Source organism: Dufourea novaeangliae, unplaced genomic scaffold (genome assembly GCF_001272555.1).
Source record: "Dufourea novaeangliae isolate 0120121106 unplaced genomic scaffold, ASM127255v1 scaffold262, whole genome shotgun sequence".
In the NCBI taxonomy this organism is placed as follows: domain Eukaryota; kingdom Metazoa; phylum Arthropoda; class Insecta; order Hymenoptera; family Halictidae; genus Dufourea; species Dufourea novaeangliae.
Window position 1 is genome coordinate 24,811 of NW_015374137.1, and position 24,327 is coordinate 49,137.

General features: G+C 33.0%; 3 protein-coding genes across 6 annotated transcripts; 2 read left to right on the forward strand and 1 right to left on the reverse strand.

The window, feature by feature from the left end:
• The first annotated feature begins 311 nt into the window (after positions 1 to 311).
• On the forward strand, positions 312 to 10,110 carry LOC107191267 (activator of 90 kDa heat shock protein ATPase homolog 1). 2 transcript variants are annotated; one of them, XM_015580258.1, is made up of 9 exons: positions 312 to 431; positions 1,741 to 1,884; positions 3,830 to 3,909; positions 5,385 to 5,578; positions 5,744 to 5,864; positions 6,202 to 6,284; positions 7,673 to 7,810; positions 8,778 to 9,013; positions 9,596 to 10,110. In XM_015580258.1, exons 2-9 carry the CDS (start codon positions 1,805 to 1,807, stop codon positions 9,678 to 9,680), a joined length of 1,017 nt encoding a protein of 338 aa, XP_015435744.1. In that variant the 5' UTR covers positions 312 to 431; positions 1,741 to 1,804; the 3' UTR covers positions 9,681 to 10,110. The 2 variants fall into 2 exon arrangements, with proteins under 2 accessions (XP_015435744.1, XP_015435745.1); XM_015580259.1 differs by lacking the exon at positions 312 to 431 and adding an exon at positions 472 to 496.
• Positions 10,111 to 13,025: 2,915 nt separating this feature from the next.
• Positions 13,026 to 22,378, reverse strand: LOC107191279 (trans-1,2-dihydrobenzene-1,2-diol dehydrogenase-like). 3 transcript variants are annotated; one of them, XM_015580273.1, is made up of 6 exons: positions 22,329 to 22,378; positions 21,854 to 21,933; positions 20,757 to 20,958; positions 19,772 to 20,063; positions 19,117 to 19,517; positions 13,026 to 13,215 (listed from the first exon to the last, which is right to left on the reverse strand). In XM_015580273.1, the coding sequence occupies exons 3-6, from the start codon at positions 20,956 to 20,958 to the stop codon at positions 13,103 to 13,105; spliced, it is 1,008 nt and encodes a 335-aa protein (XP_015435759.1). In that variant the 5' UTR covers positions 21,854 to 21,933; positions 22,329 to 22,378; the 3' UTR covers positions 13,026 to 13,102. The 3 variants fall into 3 exon arrangements, with proteins under 3 accessions (XP_015435759.1, XP_015435760.1, XP_015435761.1); XM_015580274.1 differs by lacking the exon at positions 22,329 to 22,378 and adding an exon at positions 22,055 to 22,090; XM_015580275.1 differs by lacking the exon at positions 22,329 to 22,378 and adding an exon at positions 21,132 to 21,157 and having other exon boundaries at positions 21,854 to 21,865.
• On the forward strand, positions 15,369 to 18,012 carry LOC107191282. The gene is made up of 3 exons (XM_015580278.1): positions 15,369 to 15,766; positions 16,976 to 17,215; positions 17,655 to 18,012. The coding sequence occupies exons 1-3, from the start codon at positions 15,381 to 15,383 to the stop codon at positions 17,677 to 17,679; spliced, it is 651 nt and encodes a 216-aa protein (XP_015435764.1). The 5' UTR covers positions 15,369 to 15,380; the 3' UTR covers positions 17,680 to 18,012.
• Positions 22,379 to 24,327: the final 1,949 nt, after the last annotated feature.

The window sequence follows — 24,327 nt, forward strand, 5'->3', positions numbered from 1 at the left end:
GTCGTAGGTTTGGGCAAATACATCGCGGCTAATGGGCTCGTGTCCGGTCTCTGATTATGATAGTGTCTCTAGGGTAGATAATTGTTCAGCGATATATTCAAGAGAGGCACAAATCAAATGAGCGGCGGGAACGTATTCACGAAATTTCTAGAAGGCATCTAGGCATCCACATCCCCACCTTAATATTTGTTTCCTTAGCAATTTCAAGTCTCATGTGAGAGCTGGCAACTTCTGGTCTTTACGTTATTTATTTGCTCCTACAAATTTTTACGTTGATCGTAATCAATCGTAATCCGAATTTTCCAGAAAATTATTTTCTTAAAAGACTGCATTACGTGTTCGAATAACTTGCTTGTAGTTTTTGTATCACATTAAAAAATAGAGAAAAAGTGACTGGTAGGATTGTGTCCAGAAAGTTGTCGAAAATATTTGTAAGTAAAATACAAGTAATATTATGCAAGCTGTGTTATACAGATATTCATTTATTTTAGTCACCGTAAATTTTAGGTTATTATTGGAATGTACTGTTTATTTGAAAATTTGGTGCGGTTAAACTTAAAATCTGTTGATTTTATTATTATAAATAACAAATTTTTGACAACACGTGAAATATTGTCGTAAATTATTTTCATCGGTAACCTTATAATTATGTGTAATAATACTAGAATTATTTACCAGATGTTTATTTGTTCTTGTATTGCTGTCTCGACAGTTAATGTAATCTATAAAAGTGTAATTACATTTTGGAACCGTTTTATATCATTGTACATTTATTACACCATGATTGCAATGACTCAAAAAATCTTGTTATTAGTATAATTCTATCTATTAAGTGTGTACCTATAATGTACACAGTGTTTGTTGTAACAATCATCACAATTTCTTAAACACTACCAATAATCTGATAAAAGAAGTTCAAAAATTAGTGAGCACTCAATTGACAATAACTGTCAATAATATTTTTAAATTGCTAAAACACCTTTTCTTCAATAAAAAATCAGGATCACCTTCATTTTTTCTATCCAGTATTGTGAGTAATATTGAGGTGAATTCAGCAATATCAGAAGCAGTTGCTTTTCTTCAATATTTTGCTTAGAAAATTATTCTTAAGTGTAATAATGTTCTTCATTCACATGTTAGTTAAACATTAATGTAATTAAATGATACTGAAACAAATCAAATTTTTACAAGGTAATTTAATACAAGGTAACTTTTTTTCCTCCACAAAAATTAGATTTTTAGCACTTATAATGTTTTCTACAAGTATATATTTTTCAATTATGTTTAAAAGCATGTAAATTATGTTAGTATACCAGAAGATTTATAATAATATGTTGTACATAATACACAACATGAAAAAGAAAATACAAATTATGTACTCAAGTGAACAGAACTCGAATTTTTTTCATCTAACAGTAACAATAAATAATAAGAAGTGACAATTCATGTACCACATAGTTATCTACTATAATGAATCGATCTGTCATTTAAAAATGAACTTATGTGATATATGACAACCAGCCCTGGTCTTCCCTATATCTTTTATAGATATCAAGGTAACAAAAGACATTAAAGTTGTCTGTTTGTAGTCGATCATCTAGGTGGGTTCAGCAAAATTAAGTGCTTGTACGAATTTATTGAAATGTATAAAATTGGATAATATTTTTGGTCTTATTATAACATTAACAATATAATTACAATGATGTTAATGATAAAATTATACAATTTGATGTGTTTCAGGAATAACTGTTTTTTAGTTGATATATTTGGACATAACATATTCAGTATTTCTGAATATTAAGAAATGGCCAAGTGGGGTGAAGGAGATCCAAGGTGGATTGTCGAAGAAAGGCCCGATGCTACTAACGTCAACAATTGGCATTGGTATGTTTATCATATGTATATTTTAACAATGTAATATATTTGAGTATAACTATATAACGCACATATTTGGTATCCTAGATAAATGTATTCATAATAATATTGAATCGCAAACTGTAAAATCCACATGTAGAGAAATATTGTATACAGAGTGTCTCAGCTAACTTGATCACTTCGAATAATGACTTCACGGTACACTTTATGAAAATTTTGAGGCGCGGAACTTAAATGTATCATTGTATAAGGTACGTGCTTTTTTTGTGAGTGGAGGCATTTCAGAGATTTTATGGTTTTGAAATTAAGGCATTCAGAGATTTTTATAAATATCTCGTTAACTATTAGGTTTAGGACGTTTGAAGGTCAACATATTTTTACTCAGAATTGGATACTCTATCGATCTATGGTACAAAAAATAGGTCATTGCGTTAAAAAAAATTAAGGTGACCTTGAAATTTCTGAAATGCCTTCATCCATGAAAAAAGCACGTATCTTATAAGATGTGCCCCTTGATGCCATTTAAGTTCCGCGCCTCAAAATTTTCATAAAGTGTTCCGTTAAATCATTATTCGAAGTGATCAATTTAGCTGAGACACCCAATAGATAACATGGGGTCTGATACATAAGTATCAATAAGTATTTAATATATAAATGCGTATTTTATGCGTTTATGGCATACCGGGTGTCTATAACTCGTGAGGCGTTCCTTGCGAAGTGTATACGTGCGTCGCATTCATGCTGCCTAGCGGCGATCCAACGGTTGTCGGTTTTTTGACGCGATCAAAGGTGCCTCGCAGTTTGGTCCTCGCTTCGTTTGGACGCATATTATTACGCGATGCTCGAAAGAAGCACAGGACCAGTACAAAACGGTCGATGTTCGAACGTCCCGCTGACGTATAAGTTAAAACCTTAATTTTAATTTTATACCTTCTACACCGTTCAGCAATCACGATCTTTAGAAATATTATATACAAATTGTTTTTAGACGTCTAAAAAAAGAGCCCAATGTGAAACATTACTCTTTTAATTTGTAATACTCCCATTAATAGAACAATTTTACTTCTTAAATTTAACAGAAGCATTGCGTTTTATATAAGCCTAGGTTAACATGTACTTCTCATTTGTTTATAAAAGAAAACTAGTTTTTAAAAAATGTTCAAATTAGCGACGTTGTTTTATTAACCCTTATGCCAATAACCGAATACAGCAGTACCCATTTTCACTTTCTTGCTAAAAATTGTTATGTTCTCGTACAAACATTTTTCCAGCCGTCCAGATGCTCATTATTTAGACCTCATATTATCGGTTTCTGTCCTTATGATTTTATTTTTTCCCTGCGCTTTTTTATTTCGGCTGGCGGTGAACCTGGTGTTCGTTGAGGTCTAAACGGAGCACCTGCTGCTGAGCTTGTAAAATCGACGGCTCTACCAAGAACACTTTCGATGGCAAATCTAGTAGAAAAATGCCTCACAACTTGTACATTTTGAGCTCTGTCTTCTATTATTTTACGCTAATGTTGCGCTCGCTCACATGCGAGATAAAGAAACTTAAGAATTAAGGATTCTCCTCGAAGGCACAGACCTGAGAAAATTTGAATACTTACCACAGTTCTATGTTCTACAGCTGTCCTGCGTCGAATTTAAAACCGCGATAGCACAATCGAGCTTGAGAAAGTAAACAAACGACCATGCGCCTTTATTTCAAAGGTCCTTTCCAGCTACACTGTCAAGTTCTATGTACCTAAAACTATGTCTCTTGACACTTTTTTGTGCTGCAACCATCGAGTATAATCACAGAAAAATGAATCACCACTCCTAAACAGCCTTAAATACATGATTTCACTATGTGGGTACAGCTGTACCCCGGTTATTGAACAACGTAGATAAAATTGGTTATTGACATAAGGGTTAATTGAACGTTCATTAACTAATTAACTAATATTTTTGTTAAGGACGGAAAAGAATGCCTGTGCCTGGTCCCAGGAGAAATTAAAAGAGTTATTTACCAACATGAAGATAGAAGGAGATGAAGGTTTATATTTTATACTATAACTTTTGATTCTTTGGTCTATAAATAATTTAAGGACTAATATAATATGCTAATTACTTTTATCATCTTAAAAGCCATTGTACTTTTGAAGGATATATCATTTTAAGATATGTAATTGAACATAAAAAGTAAATATTAACTTTAGTACTTATGCAATCAATAACACTTTGCGGTTCACCAACGGCATCGTAGTCGTCGCGCCAATTTTGACGATGAGATCCATCGACGGTACAGAGTTGTATTTTTTACAAAATTTTTGTACGATAATAAATATATAATAAAAAATATAAAATAATATAAACATTATACTTTATTTTATTATATATAAATCTGAAGAAGTGATTTTAGTTGTTTGAAATTTTCAATATACTTATGTTTGACATTTTTTATTTAAAAAAAAACTGCCATCTTGAACTACCTGAGAGAGTAAAATCAAATACAAACGTTAAAACTTATTGTGTCTGTCAGTAAGAAGAATTTATGAAATTTACGATTTAAAAAAATCGAAATACTTTAATGTAATAACAGGCGATTTTATATCATCATTCATTACAGCCCACAATTTCTTTGAATCAGATGGTGCTTGACCTTAATGTAGACCGTGGACCGCAAAGTCTTAATACATTTCATACTGTATGATTCGTACTATTGTACATGGCTAGCAATAATACGAAATACCATAATAAATATTCTAAACAATTAAATTGTTTCTATATCCTGTAACTGTACAGGGTATCATGTAACACGTGGTACAACCTGGTAGAGATTGATTTTACATGAAAAAATGTGTCGAATATATAGAACAAAATTTTTTCATTTGCGACTCTGTTTTCGAGTAGTTCGACTTTGAAAATGTGCTGGACACGCGTGCAATTGAATAAGACTTGGTTAGCGCGTCTGTTCATTACATTCTGTTTCTACTTACTGCCAGAATGAATACACGCGTTTGAGATTAATTTTCAAAATCAATTTTTTTTTAAAGAGAAAATCCCGAGGTGTGAGGGGCGATTTTATGTTCACCTAATAAAAATATATAATGTCCCAAATAAACAAAATACAGTATTCCAAATTAAAAACATTTATTGCAAATAAATAGTTTTATGAATGATTTCTTTCAAGACTACAGAACTTATTTCAGAATGACTTTCACTTTGACAATCATTAAAATCCTGACAGATAACACTTTTTTTACTGTGTCTCTCACATACATATGTTACATAAACCACATATAAGGGTTGCCTTGGTTAGTTTATTATATCTTTCATGTAAAATGCAGCATCGGCAACTATTTTTAATATTTTTCAAACTTTTTAAGTCTTTAATATGTAAATTCTCAAAATAATGATGTAGTAGGCATAAAGCAACCCCTCATTATTACGAGGGTTAAGTTAAATGTAAAATTAACATGTTTCAGAAGTGTTACTTTTGTATATAAAATGTAATCATGTTCTTTTTAGTTTCATGTACAGTAACAGAAGTAGAAAAATGTGAGGGTGAGGCAACGGCAAATAATAGGAAAGGTAAATTAATTTTCTTCTATGAATGGAATATTATATTAAAATGGATATTCAATGGAAAATCCGATAAGAAGATTGAGGGTAAAATAAACATTCCAAATATGTCTGAGGAGAATGATATTTCTGAAGTAGATGTAAGTAAAACATATTAACAAGATATAATAGTTATTATTTACAGGGATAAATAGTTATTTCGTAAAGAATTAATTACTTAACATTTTAAAAGTTTGATACATTATAGAAATCTGAGTTTATCATTAGATTTATCAATAAAATAATAAAAACATCTTGTATTGCAGATTGAAATTACATTAAAAGATAGTACGGATGAGGGTGAAATGGTAAAGCATTTTTTACATACAAAAGGCAAGAATATTGTTAGAGAAAAACTCAAACAATATGTCTCATCTTTAAAAGAAGGTAAGATGTTATTAATAATTTTATTTTCTAAGTTCAAATATTCAGAATAATGAAAAATGATGCCATTGGAGCTTATTTTTTATTCTTCCTTTTAAATGTTTGGAGTACAATTATTTTGTATTTAAGTTTTGCCTATATCATTTATAAACTATATAAATTCCATAGAAACTGTAGTGAAGTTTTTTTACCATGAGGGTTCGTAACTTGTGAAATTATACTTGTGTAGTTACCATCGCGAAAGGATCTTTAATTGTGTTTTAATTTTAATGTTATGCCATTTAATACTGTTTCTCTATTATATACGTGTTATATTAATTAACGTGTTTTTTTTTTCTAGAATTCACAGTCGGAATGATTCTACCCAAAAAAGATAATCTAAAAGAAAATATTTCAAATATAACTTCTGGATTCAATGCAAAAGTAAGTATAAAAAGAAATAATATAGAACGATTATAAAGTTTTGTACGAATACTGCGAGGTATTATTATATTTAAGTCCACAAGATTTAACCGGTTAAGGAAATTACCTCACAGTTTTGATTTTGTAATGTGCGCTGATCGGGCATGAGACATCTGTATACACTTCAGGAAGGATTAGTCCGGCAGCCAGTGACACATATTTTTGGCCAATATGCTCATAGTTGGTTTATCTTTTATTCGGCTACATTTGTGCTACACATCCAGGTTATCCATATTTTATATTTGGGTATATAGTTTTCATATACAAAAAAATGGATTAACATTTGACCAGAAAAATGAACAAAAAGTACAATTTTTTAAATGTATTATTGAAACAAATAGATTATTCTGGAATCCAATCAAATAGTTGGATTCCTTATAAAAAAAACACAAGATATTTCAATTTGTACCGTTTTGATATCTCTAATAGTTTCCGAGATTTTCGACCGAATACAGTTCACACCCCTAACTTTGAAGGCTGTTTTCACTCCTCCAATATGGATAAGAGCAACTAAAAAAAAACGTGTGAAATATTTTTATGAAAACTACAATCTCACAAAGTTTCATCAGAATCGCCGATTTTTAATTCGGGATGTTCCCTTGTAAGTGACATGGCACTGGCGGTTATCGACCGAGACCGTGTATGAATGATTGGCGCGCATTTGCAGTAGAATAACTCATCGCGGTAAACGCATTTCACCCACATTTTCGACAATTAATAACTCGGACACGAAATCTTTAATTTAATTTCATTATTCTAGAAGTCTATATCACTATTTCGAAGTCTCATAATAAATGAAATTTCAATCATTTTTACTTCATTTTAGGGTATTTTAATAGATTGGTAATATCTTTTCTGTAAAAATGACAATCGGTATTCGTCGCCAAACATTACCTATGTTGCTATTGTGACCCTTCGGAAGTACAAACTGCTAGACTCAAGTTTTTGAACTTCCGTGGACATTATTGTACTGTGTAAACATCGTAAGTTGCCGAATACCTACAACTGAACGGCTCTCTCTTTCTCTCCCCTTCCTCACACTCCCTCCCTCCCCTTTATCTCTCTCTCCCTCCCTCGCTCGCTCATTAAATAACCAGCTCATTAACTAGTTAACTAATTCTATCTCAATGTGTTTCCTTTACGTTCTTCGTCGCACAATCAACATATGGGTTTAATCGATTTAACCAATAATGTCAATTCGTGTGACTGGAGGAGTTAATTTGATCCGTCGGTAACTTAAGATCTCTGCATAGTACATTGATTTGAATTTAAGTGTCGAATAGAAATTGCTTACATTTCTTCTATTTTTATGATTTATTAATTAAGAATTGTTTAATTAATTGTTGAAGATGCAAATGAATTCCACAGTGGTGCCGTCAAGTAATAGGAAAGAATTAGGATGCAAAATATCGACGACGACCATCAAGCAGCAACAGAAATTGCAGTGTAGAGCGGAGGAATTTTATAATGTTTTTACGACAATTGAGGTAATGTGACTATTACTATTAAAACATACATATATATGTAATATTAAGATTGACTCCTGATCGCGCCATCCGAAATTTTTTTGTTATAAACAAATTATATTTTAGACAATTTGTTAGCACCATATTATTCTACATAAAAAACCGCAAACCTCGTCCATTAGAAGTTTTCATATATCTCCTCTGGTTTTCGAGATAGTACTTTCGGGTCGAAACTTCAAGGAGTGGTTTCACCCCCTAAAGTCGCGTCTAAGCCGATAAAAAAAAATACGTATCCCTCATTTTTGACTGCTTAACAGACATACGAAATTTCATCAAAAACGGAGGGGGACATTTCCGTGCCTTCCCTTATGAGATAATGATGAAAGCTGTGGAAATTTCTGATGCCAATGATTGGTAATGCTGTTGCAAAGCGAACTTGTCAACTAACAGCATGTCCTTTATATTCATCACTACGTAATATAACTTACGGTCTCAAATACAAAAAATGTAAAGTGATCGATTTAGCGTGGAATGATCTTATCCTGCTTTAGTTCATATAATCCACTAAAACAAGTTTTGAACCTATCGTTCGGTCACGTGAAAAATTTACTATTTATTATTCGTATTTATTTCGCACTCAAAATTCGTCTGCTACAAATTTCATTTCATTATTGTGCTAATAATTAAAACTGAAAAAGATGTAGCAGATCTTTTAGCTATTCGAAGATGTGGGCATACTGTAAGGCATTTCGTTCGAGAAAATTATGAATATAGGCGTTTTGCTCAGAGTTATTGTAGGTAAACACTTTTCAATCCACCGCAAAATGGATCAATAAGAAATTCGATTACACGACGAGGTCCACTTTTAACGTGATTCAATGAGAATTTTATTTAATGTATATACAAAATTATTATAAACACATAATTTAAGGCAATTGCTATTTTCTGGTAAAGAATGTAGTTCTAGTTGAATAATTTTTCTTTACAGATGGTTCAAGCATTCACGAAAGGACCAGTAAAACTGGAGCCAAAGAGAGGTGGGAAGTTTGAGTTATTTGGTGGTAACATACACGGTGACTTTGTGGAAATTACACCCACAAGAATCGTTCAAAGATGGCGTTGTAAACAGTGGCCCGATGAACACTTTAGTGATGTCACTATTGATATCTCGGAAAAAAATGATCATACCGAAGTTACTTTAACGCAAATAGGTGTACCACTTAGGTAATGCGGTCAAAACATTTATCTTTTATTATACTTTCATAAATAATTTTGTCGAATATTATAACATCCTGCAACACAGACGAGATATAAGAGTGCACATATCTATTACCTTATGAGACTTAAAACAAAGGTCATTGCAGTGGGGTCACCAATTTCAGTAAAACTTTTTATGGTGAATCTACAGGGAAAATCAATAGACCCATATCCGAGTATTTGTGAGAATGTGCATTTTTTTTACAAAATATTTAATAGTAAAGCATTGGATATATCCATGATGTGCTTCTATTCTAAACTTTAATTTTCGAAGATCAAGGTCATTTCAAGGTCATGTTATTATACATATCTGAATGTATTTTTTGATCGGCTACACAATGCAATAAAAAAACATGTAGTTATTTGTCAAAAAATACCGATGACCTTGATAACTCTGAAAAAAGATGAAACATAAAATACAAAGGAATCATAATTTGAAGTATTCATTCACAATACGTTTTCATAAAGCTATAAAAGAACTAATTAATATTTTCATTGGAAGATTTATTTCTTTAATAAAATGTACTAAAGTGTATATTTTCTTTGCAGCGAAGAAAATTCAACAAAGGAGAATTGGGAAAGATATTACTGGGATGCTATAAAACGTACATTTGGATTTGGCTATTTTATGTGATCTATGTATATTTTAAACTTCGCTTGCGTATTGATAAGTAGAAAAATGATTGAAACGTGTATTATCGTACATCGCCTCGCGTATCTTATACGAATTAGCCACATGATAATCACCCTCATACAAATGGAGTTTCCTTTGAATGCTGATTACTGGAATTTTTGTTTTCCCTTTCTTCAACCTCTTCTATTTACTACACTGCATCATATGAGCAGGACACATCATGTCATTGTTTACAGTTGAAGTATCGCAAAAGTGACATGCCTGTATTAATAGTTGTATATGTCAAATAAATCATGTCCGATACTCATGTCCTGTTTCTTTCGTTGTTATTAGATCTTTAGTTTTCACATAATTTTATTGTTTCCATATTACAACTGCAGATGTTATGTATTTATGTGTGAGTGTGTAAATATCGTTGAAATAAAACCCTTAACTATAATTACTGAGACTTCTATTTTAGTAGCAACCTAATAAAATCTATAATAGAGAAAACAAACTGCACTTCAATTGTTGCTCTTCTAAATAAGTATAAAACTACAGATTTGCATAAACATCTGCAGTCTACTAAACACCTTTCTTGTCTATAAATTATTGTAATTTTATGTACATTACAAAATATTTATAATTTACTGCAATTCTTTATACTACTTTTACAGTACTTTATGTACAGGGTCTTGTAAGTGTGACGTACACGGTCAGGTAATGGGTTGTTGGGTGTGGAGCGAGCGCGCACGGGCACTGATGCCAGAATCGTGGGATTTCCGCGCGAGCGTTTACCCTCTCCATGCCTCCCGTGGGTATTCTACACAAGCATATTCTATGTTCTAGCCTGCCGTGAACTCTGCCTGGCTCTGCCCCACTACGTCCTACACGTCCTACTCGGCGACTCCCTAACCAAGCGTTAAGGGAGTCGCCGACGCATGATCTATCTACGCGAGACAAAACCCCTAGACCTCTATAAAACTTCGAGGATTTAGTTCATGGATAGCCCCGGCGGGGCTGCCCCGCGCCATCTTCACTATAGTGCTATAGTAGGTGACGACGTAGGTCACAGCGAGGGAAGCCGTTTTGTCCCACGTCCCACGATTCTGCCATAATCATTCTGGCATCACGGTGATGCCAGATGCCATCACCGTGTATCACCGTTCCCCACCGCTCGGCTGTTCAGTTGTGCGACGCAGCTACCTAAAGGTGAGCTGGATGTGCGCACTTTTTGATTATCTTAATTATCCTAATTATCTCCGTTATTTTTAGAAATATCGAAAAAGTTTATTCACACAAGTTGTTTAGTATGGAAGGGGCTATTGTATAACAGTAACAGTTTCTTTGTAAGTGGAGCATCTTCTGAAATTTGAAGGTTAATTATGTTTTCTTTTTAATGATACTGCAATATTATGGAATAAAAATATTGTTTTTACGTAAATGAATTCTTCTAAACATTCTTCGTAATAAAATATTTAGGTACTATGTAAAAAAAGTTAATAATTCGTGTGATATTTTATATACAAAATCTGAAATACATATGTCACAAATTGTGAATTGTTTCTCGACCTATAAAAAAATTATTTCTACTATGTTATGGTCCCTCTGGTACCATATAACTTTTGTGAATAACTTTTTTTTACATTTGTAAAAGTAATGGAGATATTGAAGTTAACAAAGTTATTGGACCATTTATTATAATATACATATGATTGAACAGTAGTTTCATTTATACTTCTTTATTGAAAACAATCTAATCAATAATATGAATACAATTGTGACGTATAAAATGATCAAAGTTACTGGACTATTTGTTATAATGTATATATGATTGAACAGTAGTTTCATTCATTCTTCTTTATTGAAAACAATGTAATCGATAATATAAATAAAATTGTGACATACAAACCGATTAACAACTAAATTTGCTTAATTATCTTATTTATGTATAAAAGTGTATGGGTTACTGGTTACAACAAAATACAGTAAGGAGCAAAAGTGAACCAATGTGACTCTTTTTTCAGGAAAATATTATTTATTTAAATGCTACTAATATGGTGTACCAGAAAAGCTCAACCTGTATATTATTGTACACCTATTTCTGTTTAATAGACAATTAATATGTTAACTTCATTACATTGAGTTTGTTAGGTATAATATTTTACTTCTGTCTCATAATCAGTCATCTTGACGTACTCATTTCTAAATTTTCATAATATCTGTGAGATATTCAGAACTATTGTTCTATGATTTTATCATTGAGATACTTCTGTTAATATATTTTATATAGACCTACACTTCTGTGTGAACGATAATTTCTCGGATGAAGTAAAACATTTCATATTTGCCAGCAATGTTCATACAGTTATCCGCGAAATTATTGTTCAAACGGACCTATTAAATATGTCGTTGAATTGGTCTTTACAACAATGTACTTTAAAACAAACAACTTTCGTATGAAACATTTTTTCGTATTTTAAACATTTAAAGAAATAATAGCGTGTACATTTAAACCGGACATACTGTACGTTCGCTACACCGTACATATTCCGTCCTGGGCATGCTGGCCGGCAGAGTGAGATACGCGCACGTGGCTAAGAAATGTATGTGAGCGAGGGGCGTTCCTAAGATACATCTATTGAGCTCGCATTGTACTGTATTTCAAATGGGGAACAGTAAACAAAATTTCATTTAATTAGACCGTTCAACAAATTTAAACTTTTTTTCGTTTCTGTAACCTCCAATAGGCGTTCCTGATAGATTTTTATGAGCTGAATACGAATATGCAAACCGTTTTTTTTCAGCGCGTCCAGTTTTGAAAAAAACCAATTCCTTTTTAAATTGCAAATTTGAAACTTTGGAGCGGTGTTGTGCTTTTACAGTAATAGTTATTCAGATTCTTTTGACATGAAATAATTCTTTCGACTCTTCCGAACAAAATAATATAAATTGTTATTGTATTATAGACATCTAAATATGTTTAAATAATGTTCAAAGGACACCGAAAACGCACCAATTTTTTCCAACAACCAAGAGTTTAGAAGGAAATCTAACCATAGCACGCGATAGAGCAGACTTTTCTACCGAGGAAGGTGTCAAGGAAAATTACACTATCTGTTTTGTTTTAAATAAAGAAGCGAAATAGTTCAACCTGACATTCTTCAATTTATTCCAACAACCAAGAGTTTAGAAGGAAATCTAACCATAGCACGCGATAGAGCAGACTTCTACTGAGGAAGGTGTCAAGGAAAATTACACTATCTGTTTTGTTTTAAATAAAGAAGCGAAATAGTTCAGCAAAACACGTACATCTTCTATTCATTTTTCAATATAAAGACATTCATAATATGAAAATTTATAACATCATTTATTGTTGCAAAACATCGCATACATGTATTTATATAAGTGTGTCTGATTGTTTATTGTATATTCTGAAAATATTAACTTACAATGTCTTCATCATACACAACGCCAACTTGCTTTCGAATCTCGTCCTCTAACTGTGCAATTAACAAAGAAGCCACATGTGGTATCTTGGAACTTTCGGTCATACCTAAAATGTAGAATAACAATAGTTAGTAACCATACTGCTATCAGTATTTTTATCATTTATAGCCTTTTAATTATTGTGGTAAAGAACGGTGAAAATATAGTTTAGTGAAAGCAATGTTTGTATGACTAAACTAATACTTAATACTAAGCCAGTGTAAAAAATTATAATTCTTATAACATGGACTTCGTGTATTTGTATTATACAGTAAATTTTTTATTAATGCTCAAAACTCGGAACTGTTTTGGAGTAATTATCGTAGAGAGGCATGGTTCCCGTTCACCACAAATCTCGGGCCAAACCTGAGCAGCTCGCCTTCGTATATTGCCGGCAACGACGGTCCAGATAGCCGACAAAGATGCCTGCGTATCGGTAAGGCAAGACTAATGTAACGATAAAACCTTTTTATTTCTGGTTATTCGTAAAATTAAAATTGGATTAACATATTGGTGAAATTTTTCTGATTAAAACGATACCAAGCATGATATAATTTGGATATTTTTTTTTTCATATGTTTATATGTTAATAAAATTTTCATTAAAAAGGATTAAACAAAAAAAAAATCAATCGTTACATTAGTGTTGTCTCGTCGATACGCAGATATTTACATCCTTGGTCGTCTGCCTCGACACTCGATCCCTCTTTCTTTTTCAGTCGCTATCCTTTTCTACAAATCGCAACGCTGATTGGTCGAGGTTTTTTGTTAATATCTCATTAACAAAGCCTCGGATAACATTTTTGCTAAGAAGAAATTTGTTCCGAATCACTTTACGAGTGACCCATTTCAGGGACCTATAACACTTTTGTTACATCCTGTAAAGTATTCAACCTAGAGCAGACCGATTTTTGCAACTCATTTATTCGGCAGCTTGCCTTTGTATTTTCCCGTCCAACGATTATCATAGAATGGGTCAGAGAATGAAACTGAAAAACTGCTCGAGGATCGAGGCACCAAAAAGGAACAAAACTGTGCACTACGAGAAAGTGTATTAACAATGAAAACTTAAAGTTTTCTATTTTCTATTTCAGTGTTATAAAAATATTTTTATATTATTGATACGACTTTTCTGACTAACCCGATCACATGTTCATGCGTGTTTGTCAGTTCGCAAATTCAAGATTTCTTCAAATCTCAATAGAGTACGTGAAACTCTGTTTGATTCTAGTTTTTGTAAACTAATCTATAAAAATCTATATTTGCATAAACACGCAAGGTGTTAACAACAATGTGGGGCACTTTCGCAGGGTGGATTCTACATGCCAAACTAACAAAGGGAATGCCAAGGTGTGGAAATTGCGTTTGAAACAACACTAGTTACATACAAGTTCTAGTACACAAATAGTGTTACAAAATCCTAATTGGGCCTTCGTTGTTGAGATGTTCTGGTTTCAAATCTTGTACGCACCTAGTAGTTCATTTATATAAAGGAATAGAGTAATCGGTTACAACGCTGTGTGTCCTGGGTTCGAATCCGATATAGGTGGGTGAGTTACAACTTTTTTTTTTCTCTTTAACCTTTTAACTTCCAGCGTTTCACCGATGCAACACTCATTTTTAAAAGTGGGAGTTTTCGATTGAGAAATTCATTTATTCCCTCCATAAATAAATAGTAAAAAAAGTAATTAAAAAAGTCCGTCGGTTTAATATCAATATTTTCGACATCAAAATAACAAGATACAACATACACATAACACGCATCATTTGAAATAACGATTTAAGGGTCTGGGCGTTAAAGGATTAAAAAGGTCTTTGCAGTGCAAATAATTTTTAAAAATACATAAATGCAAAAATACATTTTTAGTACACCTACTATAATACATTTTATTTGGCGCGTCTACAAGTGATTTTGTGTATTTGTACTGCAAAAATATTTTTCTATCTAGAGCTTTTATACTGAAAGTTACGACGTCTTGCGATTGTCGAACAGATTCGAAAGAGCAGCTAGATTAACGGTCATACCTGACGGTAAGGATAGTCTTATAGTCGTCTTCCAAACGACTTCTATTTTTGGTACTCAGTACGCATTGATTCATCGTGCACGTGACGTCAGAAAACATTATTTTGAAATACTAAAATGGATTGTGATCTGATAGCAGCAAGCTCCTCAAGCAAAAAAATGTCTGTGTCCAACGCGGATTCAAAAATGCGTATTTGGAGTGCGTGGATAATGTGCGAGAGCATGCTGAAGGAGAACAATTATATAAAAGAATCGTCGTCTATCGAAATTTCAACAATCGTCACAGAAATGGCGACTCAAATGTTTAATCGCATTGTCGCTATGGTACATGAAATGGAATTACTGGAAGATGAAAAACCTGTGATTTCAAACGACGACGTGGACGACGGTCTTGAAGTGCAGAAACAGTGTGGTTCTAATGAAGAAGAAAAAGATTTGTGGGAAGGCGATTTGACGGCCAGTCATCAGCAAGACTTTATAACATTAGAATATAAAAAGAAAGTTGTCGCAATGGCGAAAGCTCATCCTAAATGGTCTCTCGCAACACTACAAAAAAGAGGTGCTTCGTTATTGAAAAGGAAGGATCTTATAAAAACGTAAGCTTAATTGTAGATTTATTATACAGGGTGGGTCGGAAATCGTAGTACGTACAACCGGAAAAGGTGTTATTCTACGTGAAAAAATGTGGAACAAATTTTTATATAAAATTTTTTCGTCCCAGGCTTCGTCTTCGAGAAAATCGAATTTCAGGATTGGTCAGATCCATGTACGATTGACTATGACTTGGCCATCCTGTCATTCCGTTACTGATTGCCTCTGTTTGTGTTGGTGTTTATAAACAGTGACAGTGATATAGTTCAAATGATACAACCGGTTTCTATAGATTATTTGTTTTCTTTATTGTGTTACAAGTACTGTTGAAAATTTCCTGTACCCCGTTCAGGCTTTTCTTGTACATCAAGCAGAACTCTGTATGCGAAAAGAGGGGATTGGTCATTTTGAGCAATACTTGTAACACGATGAAAAAATGAATAATCTGCAAAAACCTGTTGTATTATTTGGACCGTATCATTGGCGATGTTTATAAACATTAACAGAAACAGAGGTAATCAATGTCAATTATGAGTAATGGCATGATATACAAGTTGTACTGTATTGTATAAAACCATACGTGTATTGGAGCAATTTTCAAACTCGGTTTTCTCGAAAAGAAAGACTCGAACGAAAAATTGTGTACCCATGTAATTTTGTTCTTACTTTGTAAAGGTCGCTTTTTGCGTCTTTTTTATCCTAGATTGTAATGAAAATTTAACAAATATATTGCTTAGATTTATATTAATGTATGCTGAAAATTTCATCGAAATCGGTTAACGTTGTTATGAGATACAAACAGTTAAAAATGTTGAAAATCGCAGTTTTTCGGGACTTTTGACCTACAACTGTAATATATCTAAAGATTCTTACATCTTTCGATGCCTGTTATGATGTTCTGTATTAATCGATTTCAATAAAAGTTGCAGCATGTATATAACTGTTATAAATCTTCGAAATGTATTTATTAAATTTTCATTACAGTCTCAGATAAAAAAAGTTGTAGAAAACGACATTTACTGTTTTCTTTGACATTCTGAAAAATTGCAAATTTAAAAAAATTTTGTTAAAACATCATTTAGTAAACTAATCCTTCCAACTTCACAAAGAAACTCAAGTCACTTGGTCGAATTTTGAAAGAGTTCTGTTTTAAAGGGTGTACGAATAATTTTTTGACCTACTGTATATTGTTCATTATTCGATTTACTTTCTAGTTGGGAAGCAACAATTGCTGCTGGCGGAACTATATTTGATAAATATGAAGCAATAAATAGCATGACTTTCAAGAGATTTGAGGAAGCAAAAAATAACTTGGAGCAGGTCACTACCTCGACACTGCAACAATGGGCCTTGAATTATGCACGCGAATTGAAATTCGAAAAATTCGTGGCAAGTAAACGCTGGGCGACTAGATTTAAGCACAAACATGGTATAGAGCAACATAAAATTACAAAGTATGTTACCAAATGAGAGATAACCGTTATTGAAAATATTATTCAGGCAGTAATTCATTTTCAGTCGAAAGTTAGAACATTACATAATAATTACGCGGATGCCAATATCAATCAACAATAAACAGAACATTATCCGTTAAAGGCAGCAAATTAGTAAGAGTAAAAGCAAGCAGTTTGTATAGATTATTTTACTCGTATACGGCTCAATACACTATAACTGTGTCGCGCAAATTTTTACCACGTGTGTTTATATGCCTGCAAGAAACGGCAAATAAATTTCGACCACAAATACAAAAGCAAATTGATTGCTTCAAAAAATTGTATAAAAATATCGTTGTCACTTGTAACACATCAGAAAAATTAACGAAATATTTACATGCGGAATAGTTAACAAATGTTTCAAAACCTTATGTCGAATGTAACAAATTGTTATTTGTAGATTCTTGCAAAAAGCAGACGGGTGATATCTACGACACATGGTATATTCATGGAAAGCAATGCTGATGGAACTCGCAAGCTTGTGGTAATACCTTCCAAGTATATCCGGTTGGTGCAGCCCTGCGACGTATATTTCTACCGTCAAATCACACGTATGAGTGGTTTGCTGCGAGATTAATGCTAAACAACGAGAAGCCAGAATTTGAAAATGTAAATAAACTTAAATCAAGTATGCCTTAACATATTGTAAATGTAAAAAATGTAGCATTATTAAATGCGTGTGATGTATAGATACGTTACATATGTTTCCATTGTTTTTACAATTTGTATCACTCTAAATTTTGTATAGAATTTATAAAACAGACGAATGTAAAATAAATAATAATACTACAGGAATAAACTCTTTATACTAAATGGTATAGCAGGATAAGGGGATCGAAAGTACCTTTAGACCGATTTGCACTTGTGATATTCCATTTGATAGCTTCTCAAGGAAAAACAATCTGTGCCAAGTTTTGACCCTCTACATATCTCGATCAGGAGTGTAGTAATAGGGAAAATTCGGATTGTCGGTTTTTCCTCTAATTTCACCGTTTAATGACGTGCAAAAATTCTGCAAAAACTGGTAGCATTTATAGGGGCACATGTGAGAGAATTTGTTGTGATTTTTTAGTTTAGTATCGTAGTTGTGAAAAATCGAAAACTCTATAAAATAAAGAAAAATATTTTTTTCTTGTTGAAGGTGTAACAGCACCATGTTATTTATCCTTTCAGAGTAGCAACATATTATCATAAGTACTGTCCTTAATTTTTTGGTAGGGTGCGCCGTAGTTTAAAACATTAAAAACTGATTTTTTCAGTGAAAAAGTAACTTATGTTTCATTAAATTGTATGCAAATCCTCCTTTGGAGGAATGAATAGAGTATTTGAAGTAATTAAAGTAGTGGCATTAATCTTGCAGTAAGTATCGAAGGGCTGAGTTATTCATAAAACTTGTATTATTATATTAATGTAACCATCTTACCCAATAGTCGAGTAAGATGGCAAATTTCCTCACAAATTAGTTTTTAATTTTATACCAAAGATAACTAAAAAAGTTTCTTTTTTGTGTATTGTTAAATATTATTTTATTTGTGTAAGGAATGAAAAGGTTACGCTTATTTTCGCTTAATATCACTATCTTATCCCGATCTCCCCTAAGTACAGTAATGGCTCCATGAGAGATAGATGGGAAGTTCCTCGTAAGAGGAATCATTCCCACCACTGGGGGAGGAGGCCATGGAACCTGTCAAGCGCATAATTTAGTGTCGCCCTGCTTTTGTTGCCGAGGGTCGGTATTCTGGCAAAAAATAGATTTGTGAGGTGTTCAAACGACTCGCGGTGCACCGTGAAAGTTTTGAAGCGGTCCCGAGTTTGAAATTCTCATGGAGCCTCTACTGTACTTATAATGTTTTGTATAATACCTTTTAGAATGCATTCGCGAACTTCATTAGCCTCGTACATCAATCCAGCGCTATTGGTAAAATTGAATTTGTGGCGACCTTCCGGGAGTAACGTATTCACAGTCTCGCCATTCGGTAATATCACAGTTGTAGGACACCAAAACTGCGGCACTCTAATCGTTCCTTTGGTTCCAATAATATATGCCTCGTTCGGTAAGTCAACTACCGAATGAGTGATAATGGTTGCAGTACGATTTCCTTTGTAAAGAAAGTTCGCAGATACAGACATGTCAACACCATCTTCGTTCAAGCAACCAGAAGCTCGTACAGTATGAGGTACTTCGTTGTTAAATACGAAGCAAGCGAAATGTATTCCGTATACACCCAGATCCAGTACTGTGCCGCCTCCCAATTTCTTGACGCTGAACAGAAAAAATACTTTTTTAATATTGTAGAGAATAAGGGTCAGCAATAAGTGAGTGTTATAAAACAATAACAATGTTTATTAAGAGTAAGTAATAAAATACGAAAACTAGTTAAGTGTTCACTGATCTCTAATACGTTGTGTTTCACAGTTTCTCGTTCTCTGTCGCTCCTCATTCACGAACCCTAAAATTACGTTTCCCGTGGAGCTAACCGTAACAGAATAAATATACAACAAATTTCATTAACGTACTTAAGTCTTTCAATGTCCGTCAACTTGAATCCGAAAGAGACAACAACTTGATAAATTTCTCCAATACTTCCAGACTCAATCTCTTTCTTAATAGTTTCGTATGCAGGAAAACAGCGACTCCAGATTGCTTCCATCAAAAAGAGTTTTTTGCTTTTCGCCAGATTAATTAACTCTGTCGTTTGTTTCAAGTTCATAGTCAAAGGCTTTTCGCACAAAACATGTTTTCCGTTGTTTAACATTAACTTTGCAATTTCGAAATGCTGAGGGTTTAGCGTTCCAATATAAACGACATCTGTAAAAAAAATGAAAGGAATGAAACATTATGATGTTTCAATAATAATTGTGATAATGATAAAACAATAACAACGACAATAATACCAATTGCAATAATTTATTTTACGAGTAGAGCCGAAGATGTATCCTACAAGAGAAATTCACGTAGAAAAACAGAAGTGGAAAAGATTTGAAAAACGAAGAGGAAAATTAAGAACATTACAGTAATATAGGTACTCAAAATATAGGAAGAATATTTAGAATTTTACGTAAAACTCTTAAAAAATTCAATTCTAGTCAACACAAGAATTTGAGAGTTGAAACCGTTTTTGATGAACTTTTCATATGACTATTACAGATCTTACCATTTGGATATCGCCTAACAAAGATAGAAAATGTAAAGGTGCGTACTCGCCAAGCGAGCGAGCATACTCACTCGGAGCTCGTCAGCCCAAAACTTCCCGCGCATACAGGGGGCATGTAAGATTGCCTGTGTATACGAGGGCCCTTCTATACTAGCCAAATGAAATAACTTTCACTTATGTTTCATAAGATTACACGTTTTCTTAATATGTATACGAAATATCAACATGAAAAATCAAATAGGTAAAGACGAATGGATTCGTCTTGGATCGCCAAAAATCGCGGGAAGTGAAATTGTCGAACACGCCAGCGGCCCGTTTCGATACAATAAATGATATGTAAAACTCACCAATGTCTTTGTCCTCTGCTAACTTTGAATAATTGTCGTACGCTTTTTTAATCTTATGTAAATCAGCAAAAGTTTGAGCCCGCGACAGGTCCCTCGCTGCTACCGCAACAACTTCATGTTCAGACTTTGGTAATGCCCCTATAGCTGTTACGAAATCATGAGATATATTTCCAGCACTTGCTATACCCCAACGAGTAGCCATCTGTAATCAAACAATTTCATCAGTAAAAAATAATTTTAACATAGCGTTTATTTGTACCGTAAAAAATTAAAAATATTTTACGGTATAAATAAGCACTATGTTAAAATTATTTAATCTTTCTTGTAGAGTTTCTCGTCCCAAACACAACTCCGGAAGCAGAATTGCTCTCTCACCTTTAATTGTTGAAAAACATAGGTTTCTGTAAAAACGAAAAATATTGTACCTAAGGAACAAGGGACATCAAACTTTAGTTTTACAATTAGTTTATTGTTAAATGAATTCTTAAAAAGGTCGATTCTATAAATATCCCAATCAATGTTTTTATGAGCAAATACAGTTGTAAGAAGTAAATTACTGAATGATGTATAATTATGCAAGTTTCCATTTGTACAAATTAATTTATGTGTGAAGAATGAACAGAGAGCTATTTTCCTTATTATGGGACCTAATAAGTTGAAAAAAAGCTTTATTATACTTCAATAAAATTTTCCATTTTATAACTATTTAATTTATTAAGTACACATTTGTAATAAAATATTTTTTTTAATAATTTACCTAAAAGTTCCACATCATTGAAGAAGCAACTGATAAACATTATTTATGCATTTAAAAATAGTAATGAACAAAGTGCAATAAAATAAAAACTTAATGAAGTTTAGATGTGTTTTTATTCAATGGTACTATGCTTTTCATACATATAACATTTACGCGAATAATACTTTCATATAAAAACAAACGACGAAAGATGTATACTATTATTACATTAAATTTAATTAATTCTATGCGCATGTCCTTTCCACTTAACCAGCTATATGTATGATAACATACTGTATTGCTATTAAATAAAGTTTAATACAGCATTATATCAGCGTATTAAAAAAATAATTTAACTTACTTTGTTTGCAAAATATGCTATGATACACGAGTTCTTTTACTTATGTAAACGTTCTGATCTGCTTCTTGCGCACCAAACGACTGCAATAAAGATAACCTAATCTTTATAATACGTACTACTTAAAAACCAGATAAGACCATAACTGCGAAATGACGAATTTCGGTCTTGTTTGCGCATATTCCTCTCGGTTACCTTACTTACCAACGTCTTAAACAATTGAGCATAATTATGCCTCGTGTAGCATCATACATCGAGTGACTGTGAAGTACAAACGTGCCAATTCATAAGTATTCATATCTTGAGAAATACTTTATTACATCACCCGGTGTATGACAAATTCTATCATCCTTGTTACAGAAAGCGAGAAAGTGGGGGAACCAAGGGTTCGAGAGACCTCTCATGCTCATTCGAGATGCGCGAAACAGTTATGCTCTTATTTGGTTTTTAGAGTACATAATCTTGTCATTTGTACAACCTCTCTACACGTCAAACGATTGATAGTTTAATCAGAAGAATATTATCTTGTGAACTAGATCTGTAAGTTACTTACACACTTATACATATGCAGTCATAAAACGTTTACATAAGAAAGAAAATACATACATATAAAACGAATATACCGAAATGGACAATGACGATAAATTTTAAATATATTTGTTTATTATTATTTTATGCTATATTTCGATACATTACTTATTTTAATATAGTACATTAACCAGATTCTATTTAATATTTTTCAATTAGCTAGTAACATCACTTGATCAAAATGTTTGTAAATACTAAACGATACGTTAACCGACAGAAAGCTTTCCTAAGGCGTTCGAAAGAAATGTTTATGTTAGAACAGTGATACATTGTATGCGATGCGAACGAACAAGAATTGACATAACACTATATAAAGAGTTCCGAGGCCTGTCCCGACCTTGTAACATATTCTAAGTACAATTCTCGCAGTTCGATTAATCTGAAATGCATTTTGGGGTACGAATGAATATACTAACCAGTCTAGGAAAACAAATTAATTTTTTATCTGTAAATTATTTATTAGATCAATGCATAATTCGGTATACGGTTCATGTGATATCCCATTCACCGTAATTTGTATCCTGCCGACCGAAACCACTCCTTAAACATAAGTAAGACGAGGAGGAGCCGTAAAAGAGTACAACCGCAAGTGCAAAAAGGACAGACTTATGCGACAGTTTCGCACAGTCGAACAGAGTCGCCTTCTCTACGTTGCTGCTATAGTGGGGGAGATTATTTCGCCAATCGTTCAATGGGCGACGATGGCGCCACTGAACAATGACCAATAACGCTGGCTGTTGCCAGACTGGTGTCCAATTGTGTTTATTACTCATTTCACTCGCAATAAAATACATTGCTTTTACCCTCAAACGTTCAAACGTACAAATTTGGTTGCTTGTCAAATACTGAAGTTTCGTTGTTCCTACGGCTGTAGTGGAGACATTACATGCGTGCAACTTGTTTCTTATCGCCCAACAATCGCGTACTTCCCTCCCACTGCGATGTGCGAGGAAGAAAGTAATTACTCGAGCGCTACTTTTGTCCTTCGGTTTCGCTTCATCCCTACCATAAGACCGCGCAGTCTATTATATTATTATAAGTTATCTATGATTTATGTCCCAGTAGTGTTCGCCGTAGGCACCATCTATATCTGCCCACTTAACCTATGCAAAAATAATTGAGTGTTGAAAATTCTTCACATTTTAATGCATGTTACTAATTTGAAGAATTTAATATTTGTGGCGTCACCTTTCCTCGATGTCGGTTTTGTAGAAAATCTTTTTCTTCAAACCTTTGTTCCCATTGAATAGGATTTTCACAAACATAACCAAACTGCAATTTATTTTCCCCCTGTCGTTCCACGAAAATATCCCTAAATTTTTTAACACATATGTGAGCAGATGATAAACTTTTATCACTTACTTCCTAGAAATCATTTACTACACAATGTGACAGAAGGATCTTGCAGCCTGAATGGAATGTTTTGTCCCTCTTTTGTGTTTGAAAATTACATTGTGGATTTTACTGTTATACTCACTGAAAAAGTTGTTTTTTCATTGCAAACTCGCCAAGAATTTCCTTATCAGTCTTTTCTTGAAATTTATCACCCGCATCTGGAATATTTTTAGTATTTTTATTAAGAATGAATTAATCTGATTGCAGATACAACTTCTTAATAGTATTATAATAGGGGTCCCAGAACGTTTCTGCGTTTTATGAAGTTTGGAATTAATCAACTACTATTAGCGCGTCTATTGTTCGTGGGTGGCACCTATTGTGACACGAATTATGGGCGTATTTTATAGTTATATTTGTAAAAAACATTGCCTTTGCATCCGTAAAATAGAAATGGCAGAGGAATTCCTTTCAAAGCAATACAGGGTGTCAGCTAACTTGATCACCTCTAATAATGACTGACTTACGGGTACACTTTCTGAAAATTTTGAAGT

Coding starts and splice junctions, on each gene's coding strand:
- LOC107191282 (XM_015580278.1), top strand. CDS start 15,381: ATGTGCGAGAGCATGCTGAAGGAGAACAATTATATAAAAGAATCGTCG. Junction 15,767..16,975: donor AGGAAGGATCTTATAAAAAC/GTAAGCTTAATT, acceptor TTTACTTTCTAG/TTGGGAAGCAACAATTGCTG. Junction 17,216..17,654: donor GAGCAACATAAAATTACAAA/GTATGTTACCAA, acceptor TGTTATTTGTAG/ATTCTTGCAAAAAGCAGACG.
- LOC107191267 (XM_015580258.1), top strand. CDS start 1,805: ATGGCCAAGTGGGGTGAAGGAGATCCAAGGTGGATTGTCGAAGAAAGG. Junction 1,885..3,829: donor AACGTCAACAATTGGCATTG/GTATGTTTATCA, acceptor ATTTTTGTTAAG/GACGGAAAAGAATGCCTGTG. Junction 7,811..8,777: donor ATGTTTTTACGACAATTGAG/GTAATGTGACTA, acceptor TTTTCTTTACAG/ATGGTTCAAGCATTCACGAA.
- LOC107191279 (XM_015580273.1), bottom strand. CDS start 20,958: ATGGCTACTCGTTGGGGTATAGCAAGTGCTGGAAATATATCTCATGAT. Junction 20,064..20,756: donor AGCAGAGGACAAAGACATTG/GTGAGTTTTACA, acceptor TTTTTTTTACAG/ATGTCGTTTATATTGGAACG. Junction 19,518..19,771: donor ACGGACATTGAAAGACTTAA/GTACGTTAATGA, acceptor TTTTCTGTTCAG/CGTCAAGAAATTGGGAGGCG.